Source organism: Heptranchias perlo, chromosome 8 (genome assembly GCF_035084215.1).
Source record: "Heptranchias perlo isolate sHepPer1 chromosome 8, sHepPer1.hap1, whole genome shotgun sequence".
Classification (NCBI taxonomy): Eukaryota; Metazoa; Chordata; class Chondrichthyes; order Hexanchiformes; family Hexanchidae; genus Heptranchias; species Heptranchias perlo.
In genome coordinates, this window is record NC_090332.1 from 16,486,184 (window position 1) to 16,505,571 (window position 19,388).

The 19,388-nt window shown below is 42.1% G+C and overlaps 1 protein-coding gene across 1 annotated transcript in view; it reads left to right on the forward strand.

The window, feature by feature from the left end:
- LOC137324303 (formin-2-like) overlaps window positions 1–19,388 on the forward strand; it is a 315,087-nt gene that overhangs the window by 30,489 nt on the left and 265,210 nt on the right. The window contains exon 6 of the mRNA XM_067988446.1: window positions 16,964–17,108. Within this exon, the coding sequence (XP_067844547.1) occupies window positions 16,964–17,108 (145 nt within the window). The remainder of the gene's footprint in view (window positions 1–16,963; window positions 17,109–19,388) is intronic.

The following is a 19,388-nucleotide window of genomic DNA, read 5'->3' on the forward strand; positions in this document are numbered from 1 at the left end:
GACCAAGGCTGTAATGAGGTCTGGAGCCGAGTGGTCCTGGCGGAAGCCAAACTGAGCATCGGTGAGCAGGTTATTGGTGAGTAAGTGCCGCTTGATAGCACTGTCGACGACACCTTCCATCACTTTGCTGATGATTGAGAGTAGACTGATGGGGCGGTAATTGGCCGGATTGGATTTGTCCTGCTTTTTGTGGACAGGACATACCTGGGCAATTTTCCACATTGTTGGGTAGATGCCAGTGTTGTAGCTGTACTGGAACAGCTTGGCTTGAGGCGCAGCTAGTTCTGGAGCACAAGTCTTCAGCACTACAGCTGGGATGTTGTCGGGGCCCATAGCCTTTGCTGGATCCAGTGCACTCAGCCGTTTCTTGATATCACGTGGAGTGAATCGAATTGGCCGAAGACTGGCTTCCGTGATGGTGGGGATATCGGGAGGAGGCTGAGATGGATCATCCACTCGGCACTTCTGGCTGAAGATCTGTCAAATCTATCAACAGTTTGACAATGTGAAGTCTTAAAACCGGCTTTTACGCAAAGCTGAAGTATGGCACTTATCAAAAGCATTGTTCCCACCAGGCTGATCTCGAGGTGGAATCGGTGGACGAACTGCCATTTAGCCCACGTTGTCGAGGTGTCACTAATTTGAGTACGTAGATTCCACAGGTTTGCTCAGCCTGTTTTCTAGCCTCAGACCGGCCCATATTTAAATGTGCAAGCAAATTTTTAAACAAAACTATTAATCAGCTAAACATCTCGCTACTACCAGCGCCATTGTTTTGAAGTCTAAGTGGCAGTGGGGTGAGAACCGGTGAGAATTCAGCAAAAGCACCATTGTTTTCACTGGGGGCGGGGGGCAGCGCTATGAAAATTAGCTTCCAACTGTTTCTGGCAAGGCGTGACTGCGGAACGGCGCAAAAGACTGAGGAAAATATGAAGTGGCGTAAGTCACTTCCCCCGTAATTTCCTCTTTGCTTTGCACCATTACAATGGCCCCAGGAACATCTGGGTCAATAGCACAAGTGTTAGGTTGTGGCCCGTACAATGTACAATGTTTAATTCCAATTCAGCAGCACGAGTGCTGGAATTAAATGTTTATTATCTTAGAAAAACTAAATTTATGCACCTGCCTGATTATAAACATGTACAGTTTGAAAGAGGGGGAAAGTACTTATTATGAAGTTGAGATAATTATGGACAGTTCAAAAGAGCGGGGGAAAGTATTTATTATGGAGTTAAGGAGTTAGCAGATTTTTCCCATTACTGTCTTGGAACAACAGGGTTGTTAATCCTTCAACAATAACTTCTTCTGCTTGATTCTGGCCCAAGTGGTTATAAAATAGCAAGCTCTAATAGACACACTCACAACAGTGATACAACTGTCTTCAGATTACATTAAAAGACACATAATCTATACTACCTGAATATAGGTGTAACAAAACTGTCTTCAGATTACATTAAGTAAAAAACCAATCATTACAACCTGATTCCTCTGGATTCAGGATGATCTGACTTGACCTCCATGGACTGCCAGTTGCAATGGACTGCCAACCACCCCCTCTTGAGAGCTCTAACTTTTGGGAGGAAACATGCCCTATCTTTATAATCGGCTGCATTGTTCTGCATGTAAGATATCTGTCCTTATCTCCTGTTTTAAACCATCCAACTGTGCTGATTGTCAAAAACCACCACGAGATGGTTATACTAGGTTAGCATAGCTACGTTATAAGAACATAAGAACATAAGAAATAGGAGAAGGAGTAGGCCAATCGGCCCCTCGAGCCTGCTCCGCCATTCAATAAGATCATGGCTGATCTGATCCTAACCTCAAATCTAAATTCATGTCCAATTTCCTGCCCGCTCCCCGTAACCCCTAATTCCCTTTACTTCTAGGAAACTGTCTATTTCTGTTTTAAATTTATTTAATGATGTAGCTTCCTGGGGCAGCAAATTCCACAGACCTACTACCCTCTGAGTGAAGAAGTTTCTCCTCATCTCAGTTTTGAAAGAGCAACCCCTTATTCTAAGATTATGCCCCCTAGTTCTAGTTTCACCCATCCTTGGGAACATCCTTACCGCATCCACCCGATCAAGCCCCTTCACAATCTTATATGTTTCAATAAGATCGCCTCTCATTCTTCTGAACTCCAATGAGTAGAGTCCCAATCTACTTAACCTCTCCTCATACGTCCGCCCCCTCATCCCCGGGATTAACCGAGTGAACCTTCTTTGTACTGCCTCGAGAGCAAGTATGTCTTTTCTTAAGTATGGACACCAAAACTGTATGCAGTATTCCCGGTGCGGTCTCACCAATACCTTATATAACTGCAGCAATACCTCCCTGTTTTTATATTCTATCCCCCTAGCAATAAAAGCCAACATTCCGTTGGCCTTCTTGATCACCTGCTGCACCTGCAAACTAACTTTTTGATTTTCTTGCAATAGGACCCCCAGATCCCTTTGTACTGTAGTACTTTCCAGTTGCTCGCCATTAAGATAATAACTTGCTCTCCGATTTTTCCTGCCATAGTGCATAACCTCACATTTTCCAATATTGTATTGCCCTTTTGCTAAGATGCATGGTGCTATGCGAGCCGGTATTGTCTATGCTTGTTTCAAACCGTATTCTTACATGAGGTAATTGTGGACTTATCGTAATGGGGGACGGAGGGGTGAGTATTGATGGATTTGAGGTAATAGCAATTGGCAATCTACAAATCATGCAAGTGTTACTGAAACCTAATTTTATTATCCCATACAATATTGTCATCCCATATCTCTGCGGCATAAACAGTTTGTTCCACCTCTGCCTTGCTTGGCAACTGCAATATCTTAATGTTTCTGTAGCTTTTCACTGTTATCAGGTCTTAGTATGTGGTTTCTTTAGCAACTGCCTATACGAACTGTCTCGTGACTTGGTTGTTTTTCGCCATTCTAATGCCTCAGCATTCTTTCACTGACCTCTTGGGTTTCTGTAAGTTATCTTTCTCAGAGATGCTGAACTCCGCCCTCCTTTTACATTCGCCCTTTTGCTAAGATGCATGGTGCTATGCGAGCCGGTATCGTCTATGCTTGTTTCAAACCGTGTTCTTACATGAGGTAATTGTGGACTTATCGTAATGGGGGAGGGAGGGGTGAGTATTGATGGATTTGAGGTAATAGCAATTGGCAATCTACAAATCATGCAAGTGTTACTGAAACCTAATTTTATTCATTACCCTTGCTTCCCTACTTATGGAGCACTATAAGGTTGACTGAAGTCTACAGCAGAAACAGAGACCATTGTTTACGTGGCGCTTATATTCACTGCTGCCAGGCTGGACAGCTGGTGACAAACTCCATGTAGCACTCGTACACATTTCAGAACTAGGCCACAGTAACTAAATTCTTTTGAGACAATGAAGCACAGCAAAGGCACTTTTTATATTATAATCCATTTTAAGAAAATTAAGTTCCTTTTTTAGTATGTGAGCAAGGATAATGAATAAAATTGGGTTTCACTAACACTTTAATTATGTGTAGATTGACCATTACTACTAAATGTTATCTTAACTCTGTGTCATCAATACCACCCCTCCACCCCTTGCTTTGCACTTTCAGTAACTAAAATCAGGCAGGACAATTGGGGTCAGCTATAACTCTAGATATTTTTATCCTAGTCACTAAACTGGTCCTAACTTGCAACAAAAGGCAAAATGCTGAGGATGCTGGAAATCAAACAAAAACTGAAAAATACTGGAAATACTCAGCAGGTAGGTCAGAATCTGTGGAGAGAATTGATATTCTCAGGCTAATATCATCTGCCATTTTACTATCTCCTGTTCTCTACTTGAAAACACTTTACAGGTTTCCTGTGTGTGGTTTTTTTTTTCTTTCCCGTTTTTTTTAAATGCTGTTCATCTGTAATATGTTCCCATTCTGATGAAGGGTCCATACCCAAAATGTCTTGTCTCTTCTCTCCACAGGTGCTAACTAACCTAAGTGTTTTCAGCATTTTCTGTTTCTGGTCCTAGCTTATGTTGTGGCAATCAGATCAGAATATCAATGGAAGCTTGCACCTTGACCTTCTGATTGGGTTACCCTGGGGAATACATTCACTTTAAATGGGTGAGTGTTGGCATTACAATTGGAAAATGTCAGCCTTGATGTTCATGTCACGCTACACGTTACCCCACCAGTGAACAAATGTTATCTATTTTTAATATAATGGGTCATTTGCTGGCTTTCTCTGCCTTCCGGATGTTTCTGCCTCTCTGTTTTTTTTTCCTGTTTGTTTTTTTGTTGAATGTGTATTCGGGGGTTCTGCAAGGTGACACCTCTCTGTCTGAACACGGTGATTGCCTTGGCAACGGGCAGTTGCAGGGGCAGTCTGTAAACACCATGTATTGTTCTGTGATGTATAAATGCGTAGACTTCAAGGAGCTCCTGAACATTTACCTGACGAAGGAGGAAGCCTCCGAAAGCTTGTGAATTTAAAATAAAATTGCTGGACTATAACTTGGTGTTGTAAAATTGTTTACAATTGTCAACCCCAGTCCATCACCGGCATCTCCACATCATTGATATACAGGTGCTAAGGCAAATAACAAGACTCTATTGACTTGAGTGATTCCTAATCTTCCTTTTGTTGGCATCATTATGCACAATCAGAGATATCTTTCACTTCCCTTTTTAAACATACAGAGCCCTGGATTTTAATATGGCAATGAAGTTCTTTAATTTCTCCCTCTTTCACCTCCTTTTTCTTCCTCCCTCCCTCCCTCCCCCCCCCCCCCCCCCCTAAAAAGTGTGTCCTAGTGATGTCAAATTGTACACATGGTACTATACCAAGTACAGCACTGTTAGGAAGGGAGGGTAAACCTCTGGAAGCAGCTTGGAAATCAATGATGATGCAGCTTAATCCAAGAGTCCAATATCTTTTTGAAAAAAAACACACTAGATTAGAACAAGTAATGTTTCTGTTGCCAGCTTTTCCTTATCACAAGCCCCTGCCTTGTCCTACAGCAATAGACTCCTTTATAGATTTTATTTGTCTTGAGACCAAAAAAATAGCTGGTCACGGGATGATTTGTACTTTTCCACATTAAGTAAGGACACACTCTGGCTCCAGCACCTCTAGACAAGGTGGGATAGCTGATCTGGATGACTGTATTCTGAAGTTATTTTAAAAATCGGTATAGCATTCTGTCAAGTACAGTGGATTAATCTGCTCATGTTCATAAATAGCTCAGGTGTAGCTACAGCCAAAGCCTCTGCTTGAGGTTGGAGATAATGTATGAGCTATTAGTAGTCCACTATGGGCATATTTGATGCAGGGCATCCAACAAGATATTCTGTTCTTTGAGAATGTATGACTGAGGATTTTGAGGTTACGGCTAGACTAAATATGAGAACTTCCTTTCCTATCAAAGGCTGTCTATGACACATTGGAAATCACTGTATACGGTTTCAAAAACAGCCAGAAAGTCTTAGCAGCTATGCCTGGAGTAGCTTCAACCTGCCAAGTCATGAAGCTTCTAAATAACTGGGGTTTTTTCTCTTTCTTTGCCCCTCCCAGGAGATTAAGTGGCTGCTGAGGGAGGAAGGAAGGACGGACGCGTTTTAGTCGTCATATTCCTGCCATTGAGTGTGGGGAAGGCTTGATGGACCAGCTGGCCTTTTCCTGCCTGTCAATTTCATATGTTCGTATGTAAGAAGGGATTTGCACTCACTTTCCCTGACTCCTCCCCTTTTTGATGCAAGACAGCACAGCAGTTGCCCTAGTCAATGAAGTAAAGCCACACAAATAAACTCTAGTCACTTGTTGACTCTTAATATATTTTGGAGCAAGGAGGTTGTTGAAAAATAGATCTCCTGTTGGCAGCCATTTCCAGAAAGATTTTCACGACTCCTTTTTCAATTTAAGTAAAGCTTTGGTTCTGAGTGTTGGTCCACCCTTTTGGAGCATGTGAAGCGAGATTTACTAATGCAAATGAATGACTAAATATGGCACAATGAGTAAAAGCCTGCAACTGGTTTTTGAGAAGGTCAGCCTAACTGAGAGTTTACTGCCATCGCTGGTTCTAATGGTACTGTCTATATTGTTTTGTGCTATGTATGTGTGAGATTGTGAGCTGCTTGCGTTGATAACCATTATTTTGTCAGTGCTTGTTTAGCACAGGACTTAGTGAACTTCTTGATTGCTGTGTACTGTTCAGCCTGTGAATAAGATTGCTATTGAAGTCAGAATATTTCCATTTCTGAAGTTCTACGTTATGAAGTAGAAAATCTTTTTCCACTAGTGATGGATCACAATTCTAACCCATAGAGGTTTCTGTTTTGTCAAACATTGTAATTTACACTACAATGGTGGCATTAGTGTGAACGTGTTTCACTCCCTGCAGAAGGAAGTCTCACTTAGCTTTTCTCTGGAGTCAAGCCAGGCATCAAAGTATGTACCTTAAAACTCCAGATGCTAGGTATATGCTCACCTTCTACTGTGACTAGAACAGGGCAGCAAGTTTATATTGGCCACAAATTGTCAGTTAAGTATTGAATCACTTAACTCCAAAACTAGGAAAGCTATTTTATGATATTGCTGGTATAGCTAGTAAAACAATAAGATGGTTATGAAGCACAGATTTCTGTCTTCCAGATGGATCGGAGTTCATGATTTAGCTCACCAAATAACTGTTGAAAGCAAGGCTGTTCTCTGCTAGCACTCCACCATGGTAAGATACCTCTCTTTGAACAGAGAGGATTGTGTGGGAGAGGGAAGACACAGAAAATTTACATAGCAAGCCCAAGTAGGCCTCTGGCCAATTACTGACCATAAAGACTCGGGACATCTCAAATGTAGGAAGCGACTTGTCATCGAGCTGCTGTGGAAATGCACGTGCAAATTAGGAATCAAAATGAACGTGAGAACGAAGCTACAAATCTAAAAGGAGATGCTTTGTGTCTGAGTTGCTTAGGGCCATAGTTTTTAACTGTCCCATCTGTTGAGCTAAGAATAAAATGGTAAATATATGCTGTATTAATAGATGTTTGGTCGAACTACGATTTGTGATTTCTTGCAGGAAGACAGGCATTGAATGAATTTACGTACATTGGCACATATATTGAATCTATTTCTATGATGTGGAGATGTCGGTGATGGACTGGGGTGGACAGATGTAAGGACTTGCACAACACCAGGTTATAGTCCAACAGTTTTATTTTAAATCACAAGCTTTCGGAGCTTACCTCCTTCGTCAGGTGAGCGAAGGGTTCTAAAAACGCATATGCGTTTTTAGAACCCTTCGCTCACCTGACGAAGGAGGTAAGCTCCGAAAGCTTGTGATTTAAAATAAAACTGTTGGACTATAACCTGGTGTTGTGCAAGTCCTTACATGAAAATCTACACCTAATGCCAATTTTGAAAACCACTTTGGGCCATTCATCCGTATTTGTGCTTGGAACATTTACTTGACCATACCCAGTCTATTAAACTAACTGGGCAGTAATTTGGAGATAGCAGTTAGTATATAGTTGTAGAATAGGGGCTGTGTATAATGAAATATATGCAATCTTGTGCTGTGCAGCTTGTTTTATATCTTTAATAAACTAATATTACTTTGAAGAATAAAGAAAATGAATTACTTCGAGGTTTAATTTACTCTTAACACAATAACTAAACTTTTTTTTTGCCTGCTGGCAGTTCACACAGTTTTACTTGTGTTTTGAGGGTGAATGCATTAAAAGTAACTGAGGGGCCAGTCAGTGATCCTGAGCTGCTTGTTAACTGCTAGCTGTGCACTTAAGTTCAGGCTTGGCAAAAGTCGTGGTATGTATGCCTATAGTTTTTTTTTCTGATCAATTAAGCCAAAGATGGCAATCATTCTGCTTTTTACTCTTAAAAAATAAGTAGTAAATAATTGCTGGTGTTTCTTGCTATAACCCCAGTTTTGTTTTAAAAATGCCTGTGCCCTGACTCTTGGAACAAGTCAATCATTTTTCAAAACTGAAGATGGCTGATTATATAATCTATCTCAACAGATAGGGGGGTGTTAGTGGTAATTTTACTTAAGCTTGGATACACAATCATGATAATTGTCTACTTGGTACTATTATGTACTATAACTTATAGGAAAGTGTTGAAGCATGCAAGTATCCTTTAATTGGTAGAAGCTGCAGCCAAGTCCTGTGCTCTGTTCAAAATATCTCAATGTGAATAAGTCTGTCCAGATATTTTGTTTAGACATCAAATTGCATGCCTATATTGTAAAGAAAAGTCAGATTTAATCCTGCCGTGAATTACAGGTCAAGTCTTTCAAATGCAGTAAATGGGCCACATTCCTTTTTAGAATCTGAAATCTTTACCTTTTCACTTACTGCTTTCAAGGTAATGTGCCCTGCTCCTAACAATTAATTAATCCTGATTGCAGTCACTTGTTTAGTGACTTGGAATTCCTACTATGTCTTCCGGTTTGTTGGATATTGGAAATATCACAAGCTAAATCTGATTTGTATAGGCTAACTAATCAAAGTTTTTACACTTAACAGAAGTGAAGATATTAGGAGTTTACAGTATACAAGTAGTAATTTGCAATACATACATCTTGCTTTTCAAAGTGTCTTGAAACAAAACTATATGGGGTTGGATTTCACTGGAAATACATGAGCTGCCTGCTCAAGTATTTGCTAGTCTGAACCAACCTTTAGGAATCCAATTAACTACTGAAGAATATGCAATTCCACTTGTTTTAAACCCTTAATTCCTTTTTAGATGTCTCACTCAATCGTGGTCAAAGAAACAGTGGTAATCTTTACATGTGCCAATAGCACAGATTCTCTTATTTCTGTCAGGTTTGACCCCATAAGAAAGACCTCAAGGAATTCTAATGGGAATGTAAACTCTCACTGTTTGGAATATTAGCTGGTATAACACTTTGGTGTTAGCAGACACATTGTATTGTGACATCTGCAGACCAACAACGTAAGCTAAAATGCAGTTTACCCCTAGATCAACATATTGCCCGACTGTAAAATCTAGCATCTGTTAGCAGCCATTTTAAATTGAATAAAGTCGATCAAATCCCAAATCTGGGCTTCTGTGGTTTTGGGCATATATACAAACATTGTATAAATGAACGGGTTTGTTAGCTGTTGCCGGATACAAGAATTCACACTGCTGAGAACAATTCTTTCCACTAGAGAATTAACTGAGTTAGGATGAGGCAGTTAAGCTTTTTTTTGAAGTGTGGGCCACAGCTAGTGCAATAAATGAGAATCCAGACTAAAGCACTCTTGAAATGGGCTGTTGCTAGTACTTTATATGCATTAAAAATAAATCAACATAAAATTTCACAACTTGACGCCAATCAGCTGAACGTCAGCGAGTATTGTAAATGTCAGTAATCCTGCTAGTAACGTGCTGATCCCGAGTACATAATCCCAATACAAAGTTCACGTTTTAACAATGTTGTCCTTTCAGTCTTAAGCTCTGCCTTCTGAAGTGTAGATATTCATTATTACAACCACATAACTGGCCTTGGTTTAAATGGTAGCATGTGTCCTAGATATCCACATGGGTCTGTTTACAGCACATCAGGACAACTTAGCATTTTCTGCATTCTCCTTGCTGTTCTATGTGTTTGTTCGCTCACTGCCCCACATGTTTCAGTACATGCCGCTGCCTTTGTTCTGTGGCTGCAATACCGGCTCCAAACAGATTAAGCAAAACTTTAGGAATTTGGAGAGAAACCCTTTTGGTTGCTATTTAGCACAACAACAAAAAAATTAATTGATGCAGGGCGAGAGCATTAACATGAGTCAGCTTTTGCTAATGCTCCCAAAATTGCTGTTGGAAGTAAACTGGAGTCAATGCTCACTCTAATGATGAACAAAATTAAGCTTTATTGCATAATTAGTACTCGCGCTAGTGCTCTCAAAAGAAACGAACCCTCTTAAAGTTTACGGCTGCTTGAATATCAAAATAGGAATACAGTCGAAGACTTTTGGTGATACTGTTATGTAGAGTGAGTTGATCTTCATTTGTCTTATGTACAGTATTTTCATGCAATTTGCAAGTGGCGGTGTCCATGTCAGACCTTAGCTCTGAAGTTTAATTTTTGCCTTGCCTTTTCCTACTGCATGTTTATAACTTTAGAAATAATGTGCTAGTATTTATATAGCAACTTATTGGAATGAAATATCTGTGCTTCAAGTAATGCACTACTTTTGAAATAGTGACTTGTGTTGGCAAACATGGCAGCCTTTTACATACAAAGATGCACCACATAGAGATGACTGGTTGGTTAACCTGCTTGTTTTTGGTGGTATTGATTGAATAAGCAATTCTTAGTCAAGACACCAGGGGAACATTACTCAAAGTGCCATGGATCTTTTAGAACATAAGAACATAAGAAATAGGAGCAGGAGTAGGCCAATCGGCCCTTCAAGCCTGCTCCGCCATTTAATAAGATCATGGCTGATCTGATCCTAACCTCAAATCTTAGAACAAGCAGATAGGACTCTGCTTTGATGTTTCATCTAAAGGACAGTACCATTGACAATCTAGCACTCCTTCAATACTGCACTGGAATGTCCTCTTGGAGAATGAGCTCAAACCCCTATCTGATCTGACACACTGATTTTCACTTTTAAATACAAGTCGTCTGAGATGGAGTTGTCTATGGTTTGGGTAGGTGTTGGATTTTGAGGGGTGTTTTTCTTTTTTTGAGTGACTACTATGAAAATGTGAGGCCTGCTTGAATCGAGCATGAAGCTGCAAACTGTATTAAATGTATAGTATAAAAAAACAGAAAATGCTGGATATGCTCAGCAAGTCAGGCAGCATCTGTGGAGAAAGAAACAGTCAACGTTTCAGGTAGAAGACCTTTTGTCAGAACTAGAAGATGTTAAGGAGTTAGTTTTTAAGCAATTAGAGCCAGAGAAAGTGGTGGGGGGGCGGGGAATGCAGAGGAAGGGAAGGTCTGAGATTAAATGACAAAACGGATGATGGTGCAAGGAAGGTGGTAATGGGACAGGTTGAGAAATAAGATTGGTCAGAAGTAGCTGTAAATGGCGGCAGCAGAACCATTGCCAGCACTTGCTGTCCGGAAAAAAAAAATGGGAGCTGTGGTTATGATCTGAAATTATTGAAATCATTGAGTCCGGAAGGTTGTAAAGTGCCTAAACGAAAGATGAGGTGCTGTTCCTTGAGTTTATGTTGAGCTTCATTGCAACAGTGTAAGAGGCAGAGGACAGAGAGGTCAGAATAGGAGTGGGACGGGGAATTAAAATGGCAAGTGTCCGGCAGGTCAGGGTCACACTTGCGGACAGAGCAGGGGTGTTCATCAAAGCGATCATCCAGTCTGCGTTTGGTCTCCCCAGTGTAGAGGAGATTGTGGAACTTTATCCTTCAGTACAGTGTAAAATACAGATGAAATATTCTTTTTTTACTTTTATTTATGATGTGCTGATGCATTGGCCATGGGTCTTTTTAGATTATAATCTCCCCTTGAACTTTCTTCCTCTTGTCCCTTCATATTACAGGAAGTTGTTTATGCATCTATGCCCTTACTATTGTGTAATACTTGTGCAGAAAAAAAACCTAAAATTCATACAATATGGAGTGGTGCAAATTACAAATGGGGCCTTTTCTATACCAATCTTCACTAGGGTAACTGAGGCCATAAATTCATGTAGGGGACTGACACCTTGCATGTCTGACTCCCATTGCATGTGGGAGAGCAGGTAGTTCAGAGAGTGATACATGTGTAGCAAATTGTTCCATTCAAAGGTGCTATAAATAGTGCTTTTCCACTTGATTTATCTATTTTGCAGACTTTATAACAGAAAATGAATGACTGCAGAAGCATTCTTATTGAAAGGCCTATCATCAATCGGCAGCTTGCAAAATTACCAATGAGGCAAAACTTTAATTTGAAGAACTGCTGTCAGAATCCTAAAACCATCCCATGCTGTGAATCACGTCAACATAATCTCTATCAAACTTGGTGACAGAAAGGCTCCTGGTCCATTTTGGTAAATGTCAATCTTGGACATGTACAACCATTTATTCCTTGCCGGGTCAAAATCCTGGAATGTCCTAGCTAGTATCATCATGAATATCATCAGCACAAGGCCTGCTGTGGTTCAAGGGCATGACTCACCATCTCCAGACAGACAATGCAGTCTTGCCTGTGTCGCCCATATCCCAAGAACAATTACTTTTTTTTAAAAATGCAGGTTCGGTCTTCTAAATCTGTAAACAACATCGCAAAACATTGTGCGAAGTTAACTAGGATTTCAGCATGTTTAGTAACTTACTTTCAAAACAGCAAATTTAATCAGGTCACCAACGCAAGATAGTTTTCAAAGCAGGAGCTGTATTTATTTCAAAATATCTCAATGTAGCAACAATGACCAAGTGATGCTGCTGTACTGTACTTATAGCACCGGCGTGCTGAGAATTTTCATGTCCTTGTAGTACAGCTGCTGGCTGGCTGGCTTCAGTGTGAGTGAGGCTACTTCCAAGATCACCTCTACCTTAGATGCCCTTGTCCCCATTAAAACCTTTCCCTCACCCTGGTTGTTCCCCCTGGTACGGCCCTAAAGTCCAAACTTGACCGTTTATGCAGACAACTGGTTTAGCTGTTCATTGCCAGATCTGGCTGGACCACATAAAGCACTATTGAGTCCTGCTCTCCTCTGCCAAAACTGCTCATTTTTCCAGGATCATCCTGGAATGCAAAGATACCCCCTGACTTCTTAAACCCCTGTCCCCTGCCTACTCCACCCTCACCTCCAACAAGTGTGAGGAGGTCATGGGCTACTTTGTACTATGACTGACTGACTCTATTCTGCTGCCTCCCTCCCCTACCCTAACCCACCAAGCCAAACTTGCCCTACGGTTTCTCACCCCGCCCTATCCCTGAACTCACATCTTCCTCTCGTTATCTCTCCTCATGCCCTCTCTGAGCTCACCTTGACCATGAGACCCACCTCCTGCTCCCTCAACCCTATTCCCACCAAACTGCTAATCATCCAACGTCCTGGCCCCCATGTTAGCTGATATTGTTAACTGTTCTCTCTCCTCAGGTACTGTCCACCTCCCTGTTTAAATCTGCCGTCATCACCCCAGGCCTCAAAAAAACCACTCTTGGTCCCTCTGTCCTTGCAACCTACCATCCCATCTCCAACCTCCCTTTCCTCTAGTCCTTGAACTTGTCGCCTCCCAAATCCATGCCCATCTTTCCCACAACTCCATGTTTGAATCCCTCCAATCAGGTGTATAGCCCTGATCAAAGTCACAAATGACATCCTATGTGACAGTGACTGGTAAACTATCCTTCCTCATCCTTTTTGACCTTTCTGCAACCTTTGACACGGTTGACCACACCATCCTCCTCCAACGCGCCTCCTCTGTCGTCCAGCTGGGTGGGACTGTGCTCGTCTGGCTTCCTTCTTAACTATCCAGTCGTGCCAGAGAATCACCTGCAATGGCTTCTCTTCCTGCACCTGCACAGTTACCTCTAGAGTCCCCCAAAGAACTATCCTTGGTTCCCTTCTATTTCTCATCTACACCTTGCTCCTCAGCAACATCATCCAAAAACATAACATTAGGTTCCACATGTACACAGACGACACCCAGCTCTACCTCACCACCTCCTCCCTCAGCCCTTCCACTGTCTGATTTGCAACACTGCTTATGCGACATCCAGTACTGGATGAGCGAAAATTTCCTCCAACTAAATATTGGGACGACCGAAACCATTGTCTTCGGTCCTTGCCACCAACTCCATCTCTCTCCCTGGCCACTGTCTGAGACTGAACCAGACCGTTAGCAACCATGGCACACTATTTCACTGAGATGAGTTTCCAACCACATATCCGCTCCATCACCAAGACCTCCGTAACATCGCTCGTCTCTGCTCCTGCCTCATCTCATCTGCTGAAGCCCTCGTCCATGCCTTGGTTACCTCTAGGCTTGACTATTCCAATGCTCTCCTGGCTGGCCTCCCATCTTCCACCCTCCATAAATTGTGTTCATCCAAAACTCTGCTGCCCGTATCCTATCTCGCACCAAGTCCTGTTCATCATCACCCCTGAGCTCGCTGACCTATGTTGGCTCCCAGTCCGGCAATGTCTCTGTTTTTAAATTCTCATCCTTGTTTTCAAATCCCTCAATGGCCTCACCCCTCCCTATCCCTGTAACCTCTTCCAGCCCTACAACCCTTTGATCTCTGCACTCCTCCAATTCTTGCCTCTTGTGCATCCCCGATTTTAATCACGCCACCATTGGCGGCCGTGCTTTCAGCTGCCTAGGCCCTAAGCTCTGGAATTCACCCTCTAAGCATCTCCGCCTCTCTTTTTAAGGGGCTCCTTTAAAAGCTACCTCTGTGACCACTTGTCCTAATACCTCTATGTAGCTTGGCGTCAAATTTTGCTTGATAATGCCTCTGAGAGGCACTTTGGGACATATTATTACATTATAGGTATTATATAAATGCAAGTCATCATTGTGTTCAGCTTTCATTTCACAATGACAGCATATCTGCCTGTGTGTCTGTAACCTGACTTTTTTTTACTGTAATTGAGAACCTTTCTATATCATTCTGTTTGGTACTGAAGGAAAGGAAGTAGTGCTCCATGTCTGGCTGGATGTGAGCAGAGCTCCACAACCACTTCCATTCTTCCCCTCCCCCCTCAAAGGAAAATCCATTGGGATATTGATGAGAGGCATCATTGCACATACCTTGCTCACTATGTTACTTGAGTGACTGGTGATGTTGCCCTGGTACATAAAGGATGCACATAGCTCCCTTCCACCCACATATCCAAGCCGGCTATGTGTTGCTGCACTTGAGAGCACAGATGGGGCCTCAGTATCGATTGGTTTTATTAATTAGGTTCATTAAAATAACTAATAACACAAGAAGCACTTTGACCTTTGGCTAGCTGAAGCTTGAAACAAAGTATCCTGGTCCACTCAGTTTGACCGATTTGTGACTCTCAATCAGTTCTTTCAAAGTTTCCATGTCTGTTACAATAATGTTTACTCTTTTTCTTGTTGCACAGTGCGGCCTCTCCTTTGGCACTTAGTACTGCAGTATACCCTAGTGTTTGTGCTGTGACTCTTAGCACATGGTGTTAACCTAATATAACGCAGGATTTGCTGTTTGTGTAAAAGTCTTGAATATTCAGCTGGTTGGATTATAATGTGAAATGTACAAATAAGAATGTTGGCACTCCAGCCACATTACTGAGCTAGGCACTAAATCCCCATCAAGTTTATGCAGATTGATTTTTTTTTTGTAACCAGTCTGCTGCCTGACTTGACCAGTAAGCACTCGACTTCGAATGACCTGCAGTGTCCTTGATTTTGTGTCTAGAACAAATGTGGTTTGTACGTGGGTGGTTTTACGGTGAATGACGCTGCTGGTTTTATTATACGGATAATTCAGAACTGAATGCAGGAGAGGACTGGCATGTCGATGCAACCTGATCGTTTAATGATTTAGTGCAACCTTGCTCCTTGTCTAATGCTGGATCAGTTACACTGGAAGTTGATCTCTTGGGTCTCTGTATGCAGCTCACCTCCGAGCCCTGCAGAAGCCGTAGGCATCGTTTGGGGAGCCTTGTGATGCATTGAGATGTGGGGGAAAATCTCCTGAACGTAAAGAAATAGAAAGATTAATGAGGAATCCTTTAAACCTTCAAAGGATTATTCTGCTGTTGCCACTGAACTATGGAAACAAGAAACGGGAGAATATCTGATCTCGGATAATGAAAGTCGAAGGATGTGTGGTGAAACTCTGCAAGTCCAGACAAAATTGTGGATGTCTGTTCCTGATAAGGCGGCAGCAGCAGATGCATGGGATAAAATGCTCGGCCAGACTCAACTGTCCTCTTGCGAGACGGCAAACGATAGCCTGGACCTGTCCGACAACCTGAACAATACAGTGGAAGCAGCAGAAATAACTGTTCCAAACTCTTGCTTAGCTGAGCAGAAAGGAAAGACCTCTTCAAAACCTACTGAATTTCAGCGGGAGGGTAGAGGAGCTGCAGAGGCAACTGCGTTGCATCGTTTGGTCTCCACACAGTGGTTAAAAGTATGGGAACCAGAACTGAACAACAACGAAGATTCCACTTGTGATGGAATAGATGAGGTGATGGTGGGCAGTCGTGGAAAAGGAACTGCTTCAATTGTAAGAGATGATAATGTGAGGGGAGACCGAATGGGCCAGCCACCGCCCAGTCTGAGCTGCGGAAGCAGTGCTGGTATTTTTGGCTCAGCATCAATCGATCAATGTGATCAGGAGGTATCCGAAGCAGGAGTGGAAATTGCTGATGTGCCCATAAGTAATGAGTTTTTTGATAACTGTAATAATAATTGGTCCCACACCGCTTCCCTTTTTACTGGTTCAGAAGACAAGGTGCCAGAAATTTTCACAAGCTTGCTGGTAGTGAGGAAGGATGCCAAATGGGGTAGCAGGGAGACTCTGTGTAAAATGAAGCAGGCAGATGCTGACCTAGCTTTGCTGAGGTTGAAGAAAACCGTCCAACGAAAACTTGATGAGGTCGTAAGCATCCACAATGGTGATCTGCAGACCAATGAAAGACCAGTGCCTACCTTTGCAGATAGCAGTCTTGGCCAGGTAAAACTTAAAATTGTAGTGAGAACTTTGAATACTGCACAGGAAGTATAGTCAAAAAGACAGAAATGCAGCTCTCACTTTCATTATTATGGGGATGCTGCTGGAAAAATACCATCACTTTAGAGATCAGCGTGTTGGAAGCAAAAATCTTGTATCATTTGGATAAAATGCTCTCTTGAAAACTGTGGCTACGTTGCATCAGAAATACAGTAAAAAATGTTTTGCAAGAAGCAATGTCTGTCTGTGAATCTGTTTTATAATCCACTTGAAAGATGATCTACTTGCCTCATCAGACTTCTCCTGAAAGTTAATGCTTGCCTTTTTTTTTGTTCTTGAATAAAGCAAGACAAGCTGTACACATGGGCAGCGGTCAGCCAGCCAACCCAGTCACGTGACCACCTGGAAGGTCGTGTCCCCGGGAGAATTCAGGCTGTGTGGCCACCAGCAAAAGCCTGGACAGAAGAAAAGCTGAAGTGTATAGAAGCAGGTGAGCAAACTTGACGGAGGAGAGGGGAGAAACATTTGAAGACTGGTTTTGATGGGGCTGAAGCGTGTTGGTTGTGTTAACACATTGGTTGTATCTCAAATCTCCTTATACAGCAACTTCCTAGTCTGTCCTGTGCTAATGTGAGGGAGCCAAGTGGAGGCTCTTTCCCTGCAGTGTGAGTTGTACTAAAGTTGGCTCAGCCACTGCTACATCTGTAGTCTATTGCCAACCCTGACATTTTTTTTTCTGCTAAAGTACAATGGAGTGCTGGATGCAGTTAGATGCACAGAAGCAGTCACAGATACAAGTAATTAGATACAATGCAGGCCTCACCTATTGCTGCAGGTTAGTCTGATATCCCTTCCTCTGATCAATCTCAGCAATACATGTGATTGGGCTGTCTCAGCAGATTTCACTCTGTATACAGTCCAGGCGCTTTGATAATTTATGTTAAAAGTTACTTTGCTGTGGAAGGTCCAAACTGCCCACCGAGAGGAAGTGAGCTTTTCAAAATTATATTCACACTTTTCTCCCCGCCGAGGGATGTAGTGCAGGTAGCCAACCAATCGAGACCGCATCATCGACCATGGCCCACCTGTTGTTAGTTTCACTGAAGTCTGTCACCATGCTGAAGGAGGAAAGGGTCAGGGTAGTGGGTAGTTTGGAGATGGAGCACTGCCATTTCAGATTCATTGCCAAATATGTTGCACATCTGCATGCAGAATGTTAAATTTAATTCTGAGACTGCTCAAAACCGTTAATTTAGTTTAATCTTTAACAGACTGCAGCATTTTAAAAGTTGCATTATAATCTTGCCAGTTACAATCCAGGGAGGCTTCCACCGAGCCAATCGGGAGGATTGGTGCCTGCTAGCAGCCGGCTTATCAGAGGCCTGAATGCAGGATATCTGCATGCTATTGGGAATGATCTGTGCACTGAACTACATAAAAAGTTTGGGGGGGTGCGGGGGGGAAGCTTGTAAATCGAGTGAAGATGTGTTTTAATGGTTCCTGTGCCATTCCTAAAACAGCAAAATTATTCGAAATTGTTCCAATCGCTATACAGAATAAATGTTACGCTAAAAAAAAATTAAGTGGAAATAGTGAGAAATTGCACATTAATATGTTCATGTTGCCAACCTAGGAATTGTTTTTAAGGCAGATATTTGGTTTGATTAGTAATGAGACAAGATGAATTGCATGATGCTTTATTGTGAATTATACACTCTTATCATGTGGACTGAGAAATTGATTCACCACTAACTTTGTGCATTTAGATGCTGGAAAATAAAGTGTTTCTTCGCTCCAGAGGGACATCTGTATGCCTGCTGACCTCAAATGTTTTAGGGGAAATGTCTATTGTGATAATGGTCGTGACAAACTAACTGAAGCGGGGGAGGGGGATGTCACAATTTTACCTCTTTGGTTAATATAACTTTAATATTGGACTTGTAGTTTAGCAGTTGATATGTTCTAAATACCTGATTTACAATTCAACATCAGAAATAGGAGCAGGAGTAGGCCATATGTCCTCTTGAGCGTGCTTCGCCGTTCAATACGATCATGGCTGATCTTCGACCTCAATTCCACATTCCTGCCTGATCCCTTATCCCTTGATTCCCTTAGTGTCCCAAAATCTATCGATCTCAGTCTTGAATATAATCAATGACTGAGCGTCCACAGCCCTCTGGGGTCGAGAATTCCAAAGATTCCCAACTCTGAGTGAAGAAATTTCTCCCCTGCAGTCCTAAATTGCTGACTCCTTATCCTGAGACTGTGCCCCCTAGTTCTAGACTCTCCAGCCAGGGGAAACAACCTCTCAGCATCTACCCTGTCAAGTGCTCTCAATCTTATGTTTCAATGAGTTCAAGTATATGCTTCCTTCAGTAAAGAGACAAAAACTGTACGCAGTACTCCAGGTGTGGTCTCACCAAAGCCCTGCATAATTGCAGCAAGACTTCCTTGCTCTTGTACTCCAACCCCCTTACAATAAAGGCTAACATACCATTTACCTTCCTGATTGCTTGTTTTACCTGCTGGCTAACTTTGTGTTTCATGTGCAAGGACAACCAAATCTCTGAACACCAACATTTAATAGTTTCTCACCATTTAAAAAATATTCTGTTTTTCTATTCTTCCTACCAAAGTGAATAACCTCACATTTCTCCACATTATACTCCATCTGCCGCCGTCTTGCCCACTAACTTAGTCTGCAAAGGGATATCTACAGGTTCTGTGTCCTCGCAGCTTACTTTCCCACCTAGCATTGTATCGTAAACAA